We start from the raw sequence: 19,365 nt of genomic DNA on the forward strand, positions 1-19,365 counted from the left end.
GTACACAAAAAAATTACATCTGATCGCTAAACGGCATGATGTCGGCGCTTACAGTCCCATCTTGCACTGAGCCGTCTGTTGGTCACGCAATACTGTGTCATATACATTTTTTTAGGGGGTGGTGGGTGGGTGTGGAAAAGGTTGAATATGCGGAAATGATTGATTTAACACTTTATGACAAGTACGTACTCCAGCCAGCAACAACAACAGTGATATCTTAAAGCAGACAAGATAAAGCACACGTACTGTCAGGTGATAAGCTTTTGGTACAGTGTAATGCAACTGTTCGCGAATTCGGTTGCTCGTGCGGGCTTGGTTGTAATGCTGGGGTGGGAGGGGGATATAAAACTTTACAAAACAGGTAGATTTTTAGGTAGTTATTTCCCTTTTTACTGTAGAACTGAAAACGAAGAGAAAAACTCGCGTCTATGGTTTTTTTTTTTGGGTGAAGGGGTGGGGGCCGGGGGTTCTTGGTTGGTTGGTTTGCAAAGTTTTATTTTTTTTTCACAAAGATACCTAACCAAATATCGCATTTCCTGTATAAATGGTTAATGATAGAAGTAATGAAAAGTTTTGATTTTTTATTTCGTGATCGAGTGGCAACTTAATAAAAACATTGCATCACCATTTTTTTTTTCGCCCTACGGTAAATCTGGGTGACCTGTGGCTTCAGGTGGTCATTCGTCAACCTGTAACAAAGTACTTCTTGGGGTGCCGTTTTGAACATACTGTTGAATTCATGATGCCTAAATTTAACAATTACTAATTTGAAGTGCAAAAGAAATTAAAACATGTTAAAACAACTCAGTTAAAAAAATATCATGCTAAAAAGATAAGCAAATTGCTAAGGCAATTCGGCGTGTGAAAAAATCGCCAAATTTAATTTAGTGGCTTCCTAAGTAAACAAAACCTTGGTCGTGCTAGTTATTGGCGCCGTCTGTTTGTTTTGGTAGCACATAAACAATTTTTCAAAGTTCAGTTTATTTCACTGGAAATGGAAGGTTGTTGTTCTTTTAAGGCCCTTGTTGGTGGTGTTTGTGGTTTTGATTCTAAAGATCGAAAGCGTCACAGGGAAATCGTTCTTCTGCTGTCGTGTGAGAAGGACATCAGCAGTCACAAGTCCCAGTATAAATTTACCGGACCTGAAAATGAGATTGATCTTATCTTATGTCGAGCAGCTAAGTTTACAAAGAGCAAAAGCTTGAGCTCCATGACGATATGTCCAAACCACCGATCGAAACTTGGAATAGGATGGAGTAGAGGCTCCAGTTCAAGATGCAGGGTCCCGGAGGAAATTTCGCAGCATGGGAAGGTAAAAGGAGCGTGGCCAAAAGGTGAACGAGGGCTGGGTAAAAAGGAGTCGGAAGTCATCCTACTCAAGACTGGTTCGTTTGTGCAAGTTGGATCAGGTAAGTTTTAATTTTCATTATGTCATTAAGAAAGATTATCAGAACAAACCTTATGGTGTTCCTTCTCCGTTTAGGTGTATGTAGGAAATGTAGGGAGAGGTTGAAAGATGTTACCGCTACTACAGGGCATGATCATTCGGATCCAGTTTCAGAAATGAGAAATGATTCCAACATCAGTGATCAGATGAAAAGAATGACGTTGGTGAGTATACGACACTTCACGTGACTTGAAGGAGAACAAGAAACCTCAAGCAAATTATAAGCGGGCGTTTAACGTTTATTTGACCACTTCTATCAATTCTTTGGCTAGACACGGCACCACACAGTAAAAAATCTTTAGAAAAGCACCCCGGGGGGGGGGGGGACTCGAATATGAAAGTGACGCGGATGCTCGTCGCCTCGCTTACGGGTGTAAATTTCGGATTTTTGGTCTCGCTTAGGGTGTTCTGGGCAAAACGCCAATATATGCCAATATTTTAAGCCATTATGGTCTCGTTTAGGGTTTTACACAAAGAAATATACAAATATAAATTCTATTCTTAGTTTTTTGGTATCTTTTAGGGGTCACGAAAAGCTTGAGCCACACCCAGATTGGTCTCTTTTAGGGGTTCTTTTCAAATTTTCCGACGAGCATCCCCGTCCGTTTCATATAGGAGTCCCCCCCCCCGGAAAAAGCACTCACTTGGGAAACACACAGGTCGTGTTTGCGTGAGTCACGGAGTGTGCGTGACATGAATTTTCTTCACCGCGTCATCTCTTGCTTTAAACCACATGCCTGGCAGGATGAATTCCTACTTACGCATTCAAATATTTATTTTGTACTGAATGTTGAATGACATAAACCAAACCAGTTGAATTACATTAAAAAGAAGTCCATTCACGATAAAATAAACAGTAAACTAAAGCCATCCCGTTGTATTTCTCCGTTTAGCGCCGACGACTCAAGTTCGAGCTTTGACCTGTTACGCAGATTATTTACTGGACCCAGGCCCCGCCCGGTCAATAAAATGCCACAAATGACAGTCAGACACGCCTTGAAATGCATGAAATCCACTTTTTTGATGCAATCGAAACCTATGAAAATTGTACGGTGAGGCGAAATCCTATCGCATTACCTTGGCTTTACCAGTCTCATGGCGGTTTAGAGTGTGAATATGATAACATCAAAAGCCAGTATATCAACCGTGGTGGATCTAGGGAAGGGGCCCTGGGGACCCGCCTCTCCCCCTCCCTTATTCTTATAGCAACAAAGGGCCGAGAAAATTTTTTCGAAAGCAACACCCCAGATACAAACAGTCTATACTACATCACCGGCATGCTTTGCTATGTTTGCGATTTTTCACTTAAGTTATAATGTCCTTCAAACTTGTGGCAGTTTGCAGTTGGTCGTGCTAAGGTCTGACGAAGGTATAGCTTATAGCGAATATAACTGTTTACCAACCAAGTTTCGGCAATCATTGGCTGGATATTCTCGAATATAATGAATCTATTCGGAAGATTCTTTATTCTCTATGTCCTGAATATGTCATCAGATACTGAGTTTTGATCCTAATTCAGAAGACAATAATGTTTGGACTTTTTTTTCTGTCCATAGGATGATGATGACGAGGTAACCTTTAACCCCGCTGTTGTAAGTCCAGTATCTCAGACACCACAAAGTGTGAGTTCGAATGTCGAAACACCATCAAGTATCTATCAACCGTCTGAAGGTTTTGCAACTCCATCTGGAGATGACTTTGAAGCACGCAGCACTTCAAGAGACAAACTTAATTCATTTTTGGCTTCTAGAGACATAAGTCCAATCCGATATTCAATGATTACGCCTTGGGACGAAGCTGCAGAACGAACGAAACGATTTCACAAGCGCAAAGCGAGACAGGTTGTCATTTCAGCTTTGGAGGAAATAGCACCTCAAAGCGCAGAAATTTTGCTCAACTCCTTGCAGTCATCCAAAGAAGATGAACGCGACATCGATTCTACGTTGATGGGAGTTCTTGTCGAGTGCTATCAAAACGCGAGTCATTGGAGCACGCGTAGACAGATACTGTCGATCATGGCTGATAAGGTCAGCTTTAAATTAATCAAAACGTGGATCCCTAATCTTACCCGTTACAGATACAACATCGCGCGACACCACATCTTACTCCATGGTAAAGGCTCCGCTGTTCCTACAGCTGAAAACACAAGGATGAGAGTATCACCAGTAAAACTTGACCACTTCTTGACATTCATAACCAGTCCGTACGTAATGTAGGATTTGCCATTCGGGGAGAAAACCTTGAAATTGTCCTTGAACATTGAGATTAAAATCCCAAATGTCGTGAGGACCATGATTCCCGAGCAGATTGTCCAACAGTATCAGTACTATTGCCATGAAACCGGCTTCGATCCCTTGAGCCGCTCTACTCTCTGTAGGGTACTTAAAGTTTGCTCTGCGTCGGTGCGCAAGTCTTTGCAAGGACTTGACTATGTCTCAGCAGAGGGCGCAAAGGCATTTGACGAATTGGCAGCCGTAGTTGACAAGCTAGGTGACAACCATGGTAAAGGGCTCTCATGGGCTAAAGACCAAAGCGAGAAACTAAAGCTGTCAAAACGGTATCTCAAAGGTGACTTTAAGGTAGGCCAACAAGTTCAATACAACAAATTAAGATTTTTTAGATAGTCTTCCTTGTACTAATGTGTTTCGCTGATTTATTTTACGTAGCTCCTAAAAGATGTTTTGGTTTAGCATACCGGCTTTTTAAAAGATAATTTTCATCTAAATAACACATCTTTAGAAAATGTGAGAGATTGATTTTATGACGCTTATTTACGTCATATTACGTCATAGTCAACAGATAAGAACTGCTTCTTGTAAAGAAAATTACACTCAGCTAAAAAATTATGCATTCAAGGTGTAGTAACAACGAAAAACCAATGGAGGAATACCTTTTTATGCATGAACTTTACGTTTTAGGGTTAGTTCCTGCTGTAAATGACTCATATTATCCTGTGATTTCATATTCAGATTTGATTAGCTGTAGAAAAATGTAACTGAAAATTTTCCGCCCGTTACAATTCGATTTCAGGTACATGTATCACCAAGTTCTAGAGTTCCAGATCATTGCAGGGCATATGCCCTCAGTTATCGGGGTGATCCCGATTACGTCAGCCCCTGTGATCACGAGCACGATCTCAGATGTGATCGGTGCGAATTGTTCTCGAATGTTGTCACTGAAATTGAGTCTTGCCTAGAAAATGTTGATATCTCATGTGATGAGAAAGAAGAGATGAAATACGTCGTTTCTTTAGCTAAGAAGAGAATCGAAGCGTGGAAAGCTCATTTGCTCCGTTCAATCAACCAAGATGAAGCGCGGCTGGATGTCTTAAAGAACTTAGATGCTCACTCTGTTCTTTTAACCTTTGATTGGGCCATGAAATTCCTCCCAAGAAAATATCGCGAGAGCCAATCCGATTGGTTTGGAAAACGAGGAATTTATGGCACATCACCACTGCCATGAGAAAGTTTGAAGGTCAACCCCAAATGCTAACATTTGTACACATTCTTCAAAGCTGTAACCAAGACAGCATTACAGTTTTGAGTATCATTGATGACGTCATTAAGCAACTGAAGGCAACAATGCCTGACGTAAATCGTGTGCACTTCAGGCAGGATAACACTGGGTGCTACCACTGTGCATCCACATTACTGGCAATTCAGCAGGTAGCTTCCAAGTACGACATTAGTGTCAGATTGGATTTTTCAGACCCACAAGGGGGCAAAGGGTCGTGTGACCGCAAAGCAGCGTCAATTAAAAGTCATGAGAATGTATCTAAACTCAGGTCATGATGTTGAGACGGCGAAACAAATGCAGGATGCCATTGAGTCCTCTGGTGGTGTTGCTGGCGTGAGGGCTACAGTATGTGATACACCAGATATTCCCAAGCCCGTGTCTGTAAAATGGGAAGGTGTCAGCTTCATTAATAATATCGAATACGAAAAAGATGGACTGAGAGTTTGGAGATCATGTGGAGTTGGCCCTGGTAAATTCCTGCCTTGGAATCAGTTGAATTTACTGGAAAGCCATACCACACCAGTACTAAAAACATTAAAGGAGGCCAGTATGCCAAACGCTCAATTTACCGCAATCACATCTAGGAGAAAACTATCCCAAAGACAGCAGGAAGATGTTCAGTTGGCATTGGATGTGGCTGAAGCCTCAGATGAACAGAGTGACGAGGACAGCGAGTGTCACAATAAACTATTTTCATGTCCTGAAGAGGGATGCATAAAATCCTATCAGAGATTTTCTTCCCTTCAGCATCATCTTGAGGTCGGAAAGCACAGCTATGCACTAGAGAATGAAACGCTTTTTGACAAGGCAATGTTGTCTTATGCAACAAAGCTAGAACAGGGCATTGCCACTACTGAAAATCCTGTAGAAGATACTGAAACACTACAGCCTCTGCAGCTGGATTCCTGTCCATCGTTACCAATGGGCTGGGCGTTGTCCGCCAGTGCTAAAAGAACCCGACTGACCGAAAGCCAGAAACAATACCTCACAGAGATATTTCAAATCGGCGAACGGACTGGACAAAAAGCTGATCCTTCTAATGTATCGAAGTCAATGAGAAAGGCCAGAAACCCAGACGGCTCCAGTAAATTTGAAGCTTCAAGCTTTCTAACATCACAGCAAGTTGCAAGTTTCTTTTCACGCCTTGCTGCAAAAAGACCGGTTGCTGCTGCTGTTGAATGTCAGGACGAAGAGGAGGAATACCAGGAGGAAATGGATAGAATCCAGGAACAGACAATACAAGATTTGAGTAGCGAAGTCATGGCAGAAATTTCAATTCAACATCCCATCATTTACAACACGCATAACATTTGCGAAATAGTTGCTTGCTCTAAACTTTCAAAGTTTTCTGTTCAGATGCTTCAGGACATGTGTAATTTTTATCAACTTGACATATCATCAATTAGCATCAAACGAAAGAAGCCCTACATTGAACTTTTGACGAGTTTAGTAGAAAGCTGCAGCTGCAAATCTGAGTAGTTAACTCTAACATGACTTCAGAAGCTAGCTATTTGGTGTTATAAGGCAGCTCTTGAAAACTTCGTTATACAGTCTTAATATAGGAAAGAAGTAAATGGTTTGAACCCAGTATCAGGTCGTAAAGTGTGATCGATCGGGTGAGAGTTGGGCCGAAAACTCCGGGATAGGGTATATTTTTTGAGGTTTTTGGTCCATAAGTAGGGTATCATTTTTACTCCCTTTGGCAATGTGTTCTGGGTGTGATCCTTAGATAGGGTACCTAAATATATCAGCTAAAATAAACGCCCAGCTAAACGAAAAAAAGGTATCTTTAAACTGAACTTATTGTTCAAGTATTAGTATAAAGCGATTTTATAAAGATTTGTGTTTTGCCGTGTGCGTTTCGCCGTTTTTTGTGTCGGCACGGAACGCTGTTCCTCCCCTTGAATAGATTGTTATTTTTCGGGTTTGGGCCTTAAAAGGGGTATCAATGTTCGCTTTCTTTACCCTTACACCCTATTCGAAATTTATGGGAGTGCCCCCCACCGCCCCCCCCCTCCCCCCCCTCCCCCGTGTCTAAAAAGAACTGTTTTGGTCACTGATGCGGCAGTCATCTTCAAAGTCAAGGGCACTTTCACGCACTTGACTCTCAGATGGCTCCTGCTCAGGTTGTCAAAACGTCAGTCACTAACAATAGTTTTTCTCAGCACTACTCTCACCCGGACGATCACAATTGACGACTTACAGTCTTTATACTCTGCAAGCATAAAGGCCTATTGAAAACATAGAACTTTCCAGCATATTCAAAAGAAGCTCCTTGCATAGCAACTGTCGACAGATTTTAAACACGAACAGCGATTATTTAGCAACGAAAAAGATCAGAAAATGTTTCGTGAGGGGTTGTTGGGTGGGTGCGCTACTTATTTGTTTTCAAAATAAAATAAGTGGAGGATAGAAGTGCGTATAAAATTTGAGCCAAGACCACTGTTTCCAGTTTGCACCATAATGATTAGTTAATTTATTATATATGTTTAAAGGTATAACTGTTATTCAAAGGGATAGCAGAATACGGGCTCCTTTTATACTAATTAATCTCCTCTGACGCGCTTCCCCCACCCCAAAAAGGTAAAAAATACCAGTCCTTAAGTGTTGCCCATCATTTTTTATACAGCGCATTTTTTAACATTTCCGACTGTATTTATTATTTAAGGTGAGCTGATTTTGCTCATCCCTTTAGTCACAGAGAGCACCGTATTCTGTTGGGCGCACCACCTACCCGTAGAGAACTGAACTCCTACCAGCAGCAATTAGCACATAAGCCATGGTCAGCTAGCCATGCCTAGTGGATTAACCAATTATTGGCATGCTGTTGTAACCTTGGACAAGCTATTCAACTGTGGTATTTGTTCTACAATTTTGATAAGGCCCCGAAAAGCTCTTGTAACTAAGAATATTAAAAGCGTTAGCATGTAACCAGTGATAAATTCGGTTCAGAGTAAAGAATAGATAACGCAAGTCGAAACTCTTCTAATACACGTTTTCTTTTTCTTAAATCAGTCCTGTGTTCCAAGGCTAGATTATGTACAGTTGAACCTTGATATAAGGATAAGGTTGTATATCGAATGTAAATTAAGAGACACACAAAAATGGGATCACTGTTAGGAATCGAAGTTTAGTTATACCGAAGTTCTTTTTTACGTATTTTATTATAACTTTAGCAAAGCGTATCGTTTATTTTACCTAGGAATTCGTTAAGTCGAGTTTACAATAAAGGATCGTTCAGTCGAGCTTTTCACGACAAATTTAGCCCTACCCCCCCCCCCCCCCACAACCTGCTAAATCCCCGTGACTTGCGTGACGAACAAACGGATACGTGACTTCACTGCAAAGATAAGCGTCGACATTATTGTGCCATTTTAGCAGCGATCAGATGTATTTTATTTGTGGACTATAAACCAAGCAATACTTAACAAATGACAAAGCCGTCCATGAAGATGCATTGGTGACGATATGCGCCGAAAGTTTATGAAAGATTCGTTTGTTTTAGACCGCTGAGTATGTTGCACGTTGACAGTTGGCGTGGTGCAGACTTGAAACGAAGCTCAGATGCGACGAATGATAAGAGCCATAATCATGCTAAAATGGCCTTCGGACCTACTTTTTACAGCAGATAAAGGTTAGAAAATTGAATATATTTTTTTTTATATGCTTAATTTGGTCTTAAATGGGTTAAGACTTGTGCATGGAACAAAAATTATTTCTGACCCGTAACTTCAAAGTTGACCGCCGAAGGTCAAATATTTGCATATTTAACCGAATTCGAAAAGCTCTCACGTCGCTTTTAATCATTTGCCCGGAGAAATTTTTACAGGGATTTATACACCATTCTTCTAACATTCAACCACCAGAAGCTTAAACGATTTGAAGGTTTCGCACATGGTGAAAATTAATTTTATTTACCAAGTACTTTTACGGCAGTGAATTGTATGCCTTCGAAATAAAATTATTTTGTCTACAAAGAACGACGCAATATTTCCCAAAATCATTTCAGTAGATGTTTAGAGATTGCTAACTATGGTTTGAGTGTTTAAAAGACGGTAGAGTGATTTGTTTTTGCACGCGAGGCTCTCAAACTCGTGCAAAAATCATGAATAATTTAGCGCCTCAAATGACGATTTTAACGGATTTTCGTTATCTGCATTTTTCTTTAAAGTAAAAGGATATTCCATCGAAAGAACTATACAGTGATTTAAGTTATACCCTAGCCTATCTAACATAAAAGTATGAAAGAAATCGAAGTTCCATCCTCTTGCCGAGAAATCGAGAAATTGTCTGATTCTTAGAGACCGGCATTCTTAACTGTTAATAAACCAGGACTGGGGATAGAATGAGGGGTGTAGCAGAATTAAAATGTTTATTTTCAATCTTTAATCTCTGCATGTGTAGGGTCAGATATAGCTTTGGGTTCAAGCGTCACTGCTGTGTTCTTGGGAAAGATATTTTTGACTTACAGTCTGATCTCTAGTCCCCAGACAGGAAGTAGGGTTTCAGTTACAGTGTATGTTTCATTTTCATCCCCAGAGCCACTTGCCCCTCTTAGCCGCCTGAGCCTGGGGCACAAGAAACAAGTGGCTATGGGGACACATGATTTAACTGGCTAGATTTTTAACAAAGAAAATTTAAATCTAGCCAATCAAATCAACCATATTAAAATCCCTTACAACAAAGGGAAATATCTCATCTCCCACTGGGCGCTCGTGTACCGTCATGTATCTCTGTGTGTATCTCTGCTGTCCAAGGTTATTAATGGCTCACTAAACTTTGAACTACTGACAAATGATTGCAGTTGTGTCATCTACATGATAAAATTATTTGTCACACAAAATTTGTCACATTAAAATTGCTCATGTAAACATTGCTTTAATCAATTACAGTAATTAAAAAATTAGACTACACTGTACATCTGGTTGCTTTAAAAAATTGGTTCCTTCCCAGGTACACATGGCCATGGACCTTCAACAATTCCAGTTGGCATCCCAGCCCCTTCATCAGCGAGCCCCCATGCAGCAGGAGTTAGGTCCATGGCACATCAAACATCTAGTTCCTTAAATTCCAGTGATGCAGAAGTGGCAGAACTTGCTGGATGCAGCATTGAGAACAGTACAGAATTAAAACGAAGAGCACTTAGCCTAGAACAGCAAACTGTGGCTACAAGAACGACAGAGGAAGCAGATAGCAGAGATAGTTCAGAAGATATGCCTTCAGCTGAAGAGGAGGCAGATGGACAAGGTTAGTTACAAGGTTTTTATCTTGGTTGAGAAATACCTTTCTCAATCGCATTAATAATTCATCAAGTTAAAACACAGAAAATCGTGACCATGAAGGATTTTTACAATTTTGTTACTCTGTTTACTGGTAGTATTTCATTTCAATTGAGAAGACGTATCAAACACTCGAGACAGTGTTTCATCAGCTATCCAAACACCCCGAATATTTTAATCAAAAAATTTTTAATTTTTAATTTATTTTAATACTCCATCGCCATTTGAACTCAGTGTTTGGATATTATTATGAAACACTGTCTCTTGTGTTTGATATTATTATGTCTGATCTAATAGTCTGTTTTATGTCTTTTTTGTTTAAATTATGTTATAAAAGTAACTTATTTTAAATTCTTTTAAAAGGGGCAAGCGTGTATGTTCATTCTGTACTGAAGCCATTTTACTGTACCTCAGACTAAAAAAATTATTTGAGATTAAAACACTCATACTTTAATAGTCATATTGTTAAACACACAAAACAAACTTAGGTCAATTAAACCTAAATTTTGATGAAAAAGGTATAAGTGGCTAAAACACAGATTTTATTTTACATCACATTACATTTAACATGCTACAAGTAGCTAGTAATTTCCAAGATTGTAACAATTTTATTATTTACTTACTGAATGCATCTGTAGGTGGTGAATCATCCTCAGTAGCATTGGATCCTTCCTCTTCAGGAAATGAACGTGATACCCTCAGTCCAACTCCACTGATGGGTAGCAACAAACTGGGTATGGCCATTGGCTGGTCATCGGCATTTGAAACACAGGCAGTAGATACTGTTGATGGTACTGCTATTGAACAGACAGACCAAGTGGGGCCTCTGCCGAGTCCTCAGGAGCCACTCAGTCCTATGACCCCCACAAAGATACAAAATGTACCAAGTTTTGGGACCCTGTTAAAGGATTACACTGTTCAGGGACCTAACAGATTTGAGGCCCCTGTTTATGCTGATGGTGCAGTTCCTACCCAACCACAGCAGGTAGAAATATTGTATGAATGTTTGAATCAATAAATGCATTTTATAAATAAAAAGTAACCCTTAGTTACCAGTATTTTCATTTAGGCCTGGAGTGATCAGTAAACTGACATATCTTGTTACACATTCAATTATTTTATTCGCTGAAAGAGAATTACTGTCCTAGTGTTCAAAACTTGAGGCTTTTTAAATTACGCTTTAGTCGATGCCGTACACTCAGTAGCTATGTTGGGTCTTGTATTTATTGTCTCTTGCACACCAAAAATTGTCAAATAATGACAAATACCCGATTCCCTCTATAGCGCGCACCTGCAGGGAATCACGGTAGTTGTATTCATCAAACCACGCGCGAGACTCAGCAATGTGCATCGATGCTAAGTCTCGCACGTGGTTTGATGAATACAACTACTGTGATTCCCTGCAGGCACGCGCTATATAGGAAATCGGGTATTGTGGATCTTTGCGTAAGAGTTATGGTATGTTGCCAGTATCAAATTTTTCTGGTTAAATCTCAGACATGGGGTCACTTGGGAATAATTGGAGTTTTGATTATCAAAAAAATGAGATAAAAGATACCACAATAATTGTTTGGGAAGCTTAAGACAGAGAAAAGTCTAGATAATCAGCAAGTCAGTGAGGAATGTTGAGTTCTGTATGCTGAGGTTGTGCTGTATAAATTTGTTTTTTAATTTAGATTCCTCCAGCAAAGAAGCAGCCAGAGGTGCAGTCTGAACCCATGACAGCTGCGTTTGCTGGCTTTGAAGTTCTTCCAAGAAGTGGTTCAGTTCACTCTGCACATGGTGATGAACGTGCTGCAGAGCTGATGTCATTAGTAACAGAGATAGCTACTGAAAAAGGCTTGGACAACCAAAATTACCAGTGTAGAGGATGTGGGCGAAATATAGGTTGGTGCTATTTTGCTTAAAGTGTTGTAAGGGGCAAATTGAATGGTACGAATTTGTCTATGACAATCACATACGACACGCTTATGCCATGACTACAACACAAATCATCCTTATTTAGGACAGACATGGTAAGGTAAAGGTAAATGGTTCTAAGTCATGTTGTAGCCCTGTCGTAAGTTTGTTGCTTGCAAGAAAGTCATACTGTGTTAATTGGCTCTCCGACTATTATAAATAGTGAAGTTCCTTTTGGTCATGTTTTGTGGCATAAATATTGCTGATGGTTGGTTGGAGGGGGGCTGAATACAGGGAGGGAGGTAAAAGGTAAGCCTCATGCCAAGCAGCCCATACTGCAGGAGCTTATCCCAGTTTCTGTAGCATCGAGGGGCTAGGAATATTTCTACTCCCCCCTGGATGGGATGCTAGTCCATTGCAGGGTACCCCCAGCATTATTTCACCGATACATCTGGGTGGAGAGAGGCACCATGAGAGTAAAGCGAATTGCCCAACAACACAACACAGTGACCCCGGGCTTGAACCCAGACTGTTCAAGGTCGCTGCGCCTCCCACGAATACAGGGAGAGGACTATTAAAAAATTAATACTGTTACTGTTTCTAAGTTCTGATTTTTTTTTCATATAGGAATGATTTATGGAGAATTCAAAGTTTGTACATATGATGCATGCTACTATTGTTTTGAATGTCATGAAAATGATGAACATGTAATTCCTGGAAGAGTCATCCACAATTGGGATCTGCGCAAACATCAAGTTTCTAAACACTGCAAGCTGTTTCTGCTTCACATTGAAGAGGAACCATTGTTTAATATTGACGAAACAAATCCTACACTTTACAATGTTATCAAGGAATTGCATGAAGTGAAGGTTAGCACAGAATTCCAACTTTTACTTATAAACAGTAGAATCCTGATTACTAGAACCTCAAGGGGAGACGAAAATTGCGTTGAGAAATCAGGGTAAAATTACAGAGAAGTGCTATCCAAGGGAAAAGAAATCAGTTCGAGAAATTGGGAGTTTCAAGAGACTGAGGGTTCGAGAAATCAGTGTTAAAGGTTGCTGTACCACACTCCTGAGTGTGGACTGTTTTAATTTCTGATTTGTTTCTCAAGAGGTACATGTAATCAAGTGACAAGCTCTTTGTTTCTTGACTCTAAAATTAATTTGTTAAGATTCAAGACTTGATCCTTGTAATTTCTAAGAGTCAAGAATCCAGTTTCAAGACACAAGGGCTTTTAGACTTGTGTAACCTTTTAGCAGGTTATGTATTTCTTCAAATTTTCTTCAGGAAATAAATAAAAATGACTAATATTATTAATATATCATCATCATCAATTATTATTATTTTACTTATTATTTTAAATGATCGGTATCTCTCACTGGTGATATTTCATGTTTGCTCTATTCTCAGGTGCTGAGGTCGCAGTTGCAGCATTTAAAAGGTTTTCTATTTACATGTAAAGATCCAATAGCAGAGGATGTCAGGAGAAGAATATGGCCGCGGGAATATCTCTGGGATGACATTCATCAATATTCTTTGCTGGTTAGTTTGCAAGCTTCAGGTTTTGTTGTTCAAAATTGGTTATTAATTTATTTCAAGGGAGAGTTATTTTAAAAATATTACTGTCAGTTTTTACCTACAGGTCGCAGGCAGAAAAAATGAATATACATGTAAACGACTAGGGGTTTGAATGAGCGGGAACACAAGGGTGCAGTCATTCACTATAACTAACTAAAGAAAGAAATTTCTGTGGACAGACTAAGGAGGGGGGCAGTGGCATTAATGTGTTGAAATCTGGATCAAGTGGTCTCACTGGAATTGAGCACTAGCTACTGGCTGGGTTAATGTTGTTGTGATTTGTTCTTGGGCAATTACTTTATTTGTAAGTCTTTTAAAACAAAACTCTATTGTGCAGTAAATATCTTGATTACCTTGGATTAAAATAATAAAAAATAATAATAATAATAATAATAATAATAATAATAATAATAATAATAATAATAATAATAATAATAAAATGTATGTTTTCTTATTTCAGGATTTAATTCAAGTACAGTCAGGACAGTTGGCTCATCATCTCAAAAAAATAATTGCACATTGTACAAAACATGTCTACAAGTGTAAGGTGAGCAAATAACATGAGTCATGGTCTTGAGCTGCTACACTAATGTATCCAGAAGGACTAGCAATAATTCTGCCTAGTTGCTAATACCTGTAATCTTCAGGGATGTTGGCCACAGATTAAAAACTTTTAAATAATTATGTGATTTCAGCTTTTTCTTCTTCTTTCAGCTTTGTTGCCAAAAAGGATTCTTCTGTGAAATTTGTAATAATCCCAAGATCATCTACCCATTTGAGGTTAAAACTACTACTCAAGTAAGAGCTTTTTAACATCATTATGACTACCGTGCGTAATGATCAGATGCACTTACACTATTGACCTGCGTGTATCATCCTGTACATACAGACCAAAGTATTGGTCCCTTTATATGATAAGTTACTTTCGATACGTCTGGAGTTGTTTTGATTTTGCTTCAGGTTAAAAAAAATATTGCAGTTTTCAGTGAAATGCAAACTCTGAAATTTAATCCTCTACCAACGGTTTATGCTCTTTGCTGCCATCAATCATCTTAGCGGACCTCTCGGGAAACAGAAGTTCACTTCAACCAGGTCAAAAGACCACTTCTGTCAGTTGTGATTGGTAGATTTTGATCCATTTTGTTTGTTTCCGTTTTTCATGGTTTGTTGGCGATTGCCATAATTATGATTGATGGCAGAGGAAAACGCAATGGTTAGTTGGATTTTGAATTTGAGTTCCCATTTCACTGAAAACTGCAATTATAATAACATAATTATTAAACCATACCGGTACCTGTAATCTTTAAAACTGTATGTGTGTCTTTTGTGATGTAACATGTAAATGCAGTGTCCCCCTGGATATATATACCAACATTGGAGCTGAATAGCCTATCTTCAAATTAAGTATACTAGATTACTCTCATGATTGTATTAAATCATTGTTTTTATGCTGTATCATGTTAGACAGCTAAATGGAATCACCCTCATTGTTAACTGAATTTGTTCCTCTGAAAATTTCAGTGTGGGAAATGCAAGGCTCTCTATCACAAGGCTTGTATTGCTGAAAGAAAATGCCCCAAGTGTATCAGAAAGAGAAAACTGCAATCTGCGAGAACAATAACTGCACCTGTTCTGGAATTTGACTCACCGTGGTAGCACGCAACAGAGGATTGTTGTTTATCAAAATAATGCATTTTAGCGACTGGCAGATATTTTTATAGGTTTTTTTTGCAAGTAAAATTATAAATATACTAGAAAGCTAAACAGTATTTTCTACAATGTTCTATACACAGTAAAGATGCATAGCTCTACAAGATACACAGACTAGCTACATTTAATTTATTAGAAAAAATCCTTGTCAGTAAAATTAATAGGTAAAGAAAATTATTTATTTATGACTCATCTGGCTTTTGAAATACCGGTAATACAGTATTTTAAAATTACAAAGGAAAATAATTTGTAGGTTTGAATTTTGTAAAGTAAAAGTTAGTTTTTGAATAAAGGTTTTAGGTAATTGTGTGTATTTCTCTGAACTAAAATTACATGTATTAGGTGTAGGTATAAATATAAAAGGTTTATCCCAAAGATCTGACTGTATAACAAGACTGAATTATGAAAATCAGTAGCTTTTTATTGATCCTTGAATTGATATATCAGTTGTTTATAGTAAACCTTTTCCAGAAAAAAAAAGCATTTCCTTTCACTGGAAATTTCAAGCAGATTGATTTCACTTTCATGCCACACAATCTAAAAGGAAATTCTTACAAATCATTCCATTTTGAAGCATACACACAGACATTTGGATGCAGCCTCTGACAAATCACCATTAGTCATGGAATAACTGGCAGGAGTTTGTCATTTATGTATAGATTTGTAGTCCGAACATGTTCATTTTATCAAGACATCAACTGTTAGTCTCTACTCCACAAAGATGAACCACCTTTCACTGTGGGAGTCAAGCTTTGAGCCACACAATGTGTTCTATTTTAGTCTCTGGATGAAACCCTAGTATGTTACCATTTGGGTTTACACTTGAGCTGTTCTCTCTGAAGGTGATGGGTTAAAAGCAGTAATTAAGTAGGTTTTTTTTATGTGGCTTCATTCCTCTGATTCAAGATTGCAACCAAATCTCGATATTCATTCTTTCTATTAGAGAACTCTGCTTTTGCTTCATCTAAGGCTGTTGGTGGTTGTTCCTCAGGTATTTCATCAAATGGCCATACTTCTTGTTCTAGGACTTTCAATACTCTTTCCTGGAAAGAAGAAACAATCCATTATTTTGAGCCCTATGAAAGCCCTATTCCTTCAGTCCTATATTCCAATATTGAGCTGCAATCTTGAACAAATACTATTGAGCCATGGGACTTTACTCCATGCGAAGGAGATGCTAACATGTAGTACAGTCAACTCTCCCAAAAATGGACACCATCAGGTCTGGCTCCAACTGTCCGTTTTAGGGAGGTGTCTGTCTTACAGGGAGTTTAGTTACAGTAAAAGGACTGAAAAACGGCAGGGCAAGACCAACATCAGGTGTCTGCCTTAAAGAGGTGTTCATCTTATAGAGGTGTCCATTAAGAGAGAGTTGACTGTATCTTGCTGACTGCCATTCCCTCTCAATCAATAGATTTTGCTAGTGGATGTGGATGTTCTGCCACTACAAACATGTATGATTAAAACGTGTCAACACTGAGAGTGGAAGGGATGTTCCGTTCTGGTATTCCATCAACTTTATAGTGAATTTTAATTGGTCACAAGGCTTAATCTCAGATTGTACTAAGCTCTGCCACTATTTTTGTGTGATGTTCTCTAGCAGCATATAGCACTTACCCGTTCTGCGAGCACCAGTTTGATTGCAGCCATTGACTTCTGAACCTGAATTTAAAGTTAGAGAAACAAAATATAGCTTAGTGAATAAAATAATGAGGCAACACACTGAAATCCCCAAAAGAACAGCTAGTATAGAGTATCCAACTTGTGCTATTTACATTATCAGAGAATGATCAGAGCAACTGGAGAGCTTGTTTTTGGTTTCATAGATTACATGTATGTTTAGAGGGCTTTACTATGTGGTATTCTTGAATGCATCAAAAAGTTCAGTCACAGTATCCTGCTTACATAAAAAGCCAACGATATTTGAAATGTAAATTTCCTTTCAAAAATAAGCCATCCCTGAAAATAAGGCCCACCTGAAAGAGATGTTGAGCAAATAATTATCAGCTCAGGGCTTATTTCGGAATTTTACAGTAACATTGATGTACTGTTTTTTTTTTTAAAATGATTAATATCTATTACCTAGTAATTTCTTTCAGTAACATGTACCTTATAGCATCTTTGAGGTGAAGGCATGGGCACGCCCTGTCTCTTTGCCTCGTGTCGTAATGTGTTAAGCATGTTCCTTTCCTTCAACAGCACATACCTGTAAGATAACTTGTGTTACATCTAGACTGTTAACAGCTCTCTATTTTCATCAGCTGTTGAACATGGGAAAAGAATCCCAAGAGAACTGGACACCACCTGTGCAAGAAAGTTTTTCTTTTGCTTGCTTTGCTTGCCCCCTCACCACCACTCCCTTGTGCTTTGCACTCCTATTCGCTATCTATCTCTTGTTCTTTTGTGTTGAAAAAATAATAGAGACTGTGAACAGTCTATGTTACACGACAGTGTATATAACAAAGACTCAGAGGACGTTATGCCATAAATGTAGATCTTAGCTGACTTAATGAGAAGAGCAAGACTTAGGGCCTGTTTACAAGCAGGTAGGGTAACCCTAGGGGCTAGGGTTACCCTAGCAAGAGGGTTAGAAGATAGCCCGGGTTTACAAGCAAAATTCGCAGGTAGGGTAACCCTACTTACCCGGGTCAACTTACACCGGTTTCCCTTCAGTTAACCTTGTAAAATTTTGTCGTTAGAAACTGTTATTCGAAAATAATTCCGTTCCAGTGCAAAAGTACGACAAATTGTGAATGAACACGATGTTTCTTGGTCACAATTCGCTGTTTTTGTCGGTATTTTTAAACATATTTATCTTTTTGGAGCCAAAATAAAGTTGTCCCGGGTAGGCGAGTTATCCCTAGCAGAGCGTTTACAAGGCGCTAGGGTTACCCTAGCAGCTAGGGTAACCCTAGCACTCAGCTAGGGTTACCCTAGGTGCTAGGGTAACCCTAGTGCCTTGTAAACACGTCGATGAAAAAAAGAAAAAATGTGGAAGCGCTAGGGTAACCCTAGGTGCTAGGGTAATCCTATATGCTAGGGTTACCCGCCTGCTTGTAAACAGGCCCTTAGAATATTCAAGACTAGTGCTATGTTATAGTGGTCAGAGCGGCTTATACACAGTTGGTCACTATAAATCACAACAATAATGGGGGGAGCAGAGTTCTTAACTAGTGTTTTCTTACCATAGTTTGTGAAGATCTTCATTGCTTTTGCCCCTCAGTTCATTTGCACGCCATTTTCTACCTACGAAGAGCATATCATTAATGACTCATTGGCTGAGTTAGCTCGGATGGGAAAATACTTCGCTCAAGATTATATCCCGAGCAAACACCTCCGGCCTTCTCACTAAGCTCATGATATAAACAGCCAGTGATAAGACAGACATCACCACATCTTATGGGGAGAGAAGTACCTGTTTTTACAGTTTCTGGAGCCAATTCTCCTTTCTCAAGAACTCCTGGAGGAAAGAACTCTTCCATACCACAACTTACTTGACTCGTCGTCAGGCAGCGAATACAAGACCTGCACGCGGAAAAAATGCCACCAAAAGAATTAATTTTTATAGCTTAAAAAACAAGCAAGACGTCTTATTGACTCAGAGACAAATATTCTTGTACCTGATCTGTGATTCTGCTGAAATAAGTGGTCGAAATGCGTAACATCGAAGTTTGTGCAAAACGACCGCCATCTTGCTTTTTTACGCATACATTTTTCTGCGCAGAACCTATTACCGCTGACATATTGCTGGCAATTTTTCCTCTCTTTCTTGTAATGTTGACTGATCGCGCGCGTAGAAAACTAAAAACGCGCGCGTTTAGCTATTTTTAAAAGTTTCCACATGTTGAATTATTTATCCGTTGATACATATATCCATATGCCTTTTATTAACATTTTCGCCTTCTACTTTGGCGATCTATCAATATATTTTTC

General features: G+C 39.1%; 2 protein-coding genes across 2 annotated transcripts in view; one reads left to right on the top strand and one right to left on the bottom strand.

The window, feature by feature from the left end:
* Positions 1 to 15,736, top strand: part of LOC144657243 (uncharacterized) — a 29,462-nt gene extending 13,726 nt beyond the window's left edge. The window contains exons 10-17 of the mRNA XM_078517556.1: positions 9,917 to 10,210; positions 10,881 to 11,227; positions 11,919 to 12,129; positions 12,769 to 13,010; positions 13,555 to 13,686; positions 14,183 to 14,269; positions 14,437 to 14,520; positions 15,244 to 15,736. Coding sequence (XP_078373682.1) covers positions 9,917 to 10,210; positions 10,881 to 11,227; positions 11,919 to 12,129; positions 12,769 to 13,010; positions 13,555 to 13,686; positions 14,183 to 14,269; positions 14,437 to 14,520; positions 15,244 to 15,378 — 1,532 coding nt within the window. The 3' untranslated portion in view covers positions 15,379 to 15,736. The remainder of the gene's footprint in view (positions 1 to 9,916; positions 10,211 to 10,880; positions 11,228 to 11,918; positions 12,130 to 12,768; positions 13,011 to 13,554; positions 13,687 to 14,182; positions 14,270 to 14,436; positions 14,521 to 15,243) is intronic.
* Positions 15,737 to 15,951: 215 nt separating this feature from the next.
* On the bottom strand, positions 15,952 to 19,157 carry LOC144657255 (large ribosomal subunit protein uL29m-like). Its single transcript, XM_078517575.1, has 6 exons — positions 19,053 to 19,157; positions 18,848 to 18,957; positions 18,618 to 18,678; positions 17,542 to 17,638; positions 17,050 to 17,094; positions 15,952 to 16,475 (listed from the first exon to the last, which is right to left on the bottom strand). The coding sequence occupies exons 1-6, from the start codon at positions 19,121 to 19,123 to the stop codon at positions 16,311 to 16,313; spliced, it is 549 nt and encodes a 182-aa protein (XP_078373701.1). The 5' UTR covers positions 19,124 to 19,157; the 3' UTR covers positions 15,952 to 16,310.
* Between the last annotated feature and the right edge of the window lie 208 nt (positions 19,158 to 19,365).

Source organism: Oculina patagonica, chromosome 6 (assembly GCF_052425735.1).
Source record: "Oculina patagonica isolate OP01 chromosome 6, crgOcupat, whole genome shotgun sequence".
Classification (NCBI taxonomy): Eukaryota; Metazoa; Cnidaria; class Anthozoa; order Scleractinia; family Oculinidae; genus Oculina; species Oculina patagonica.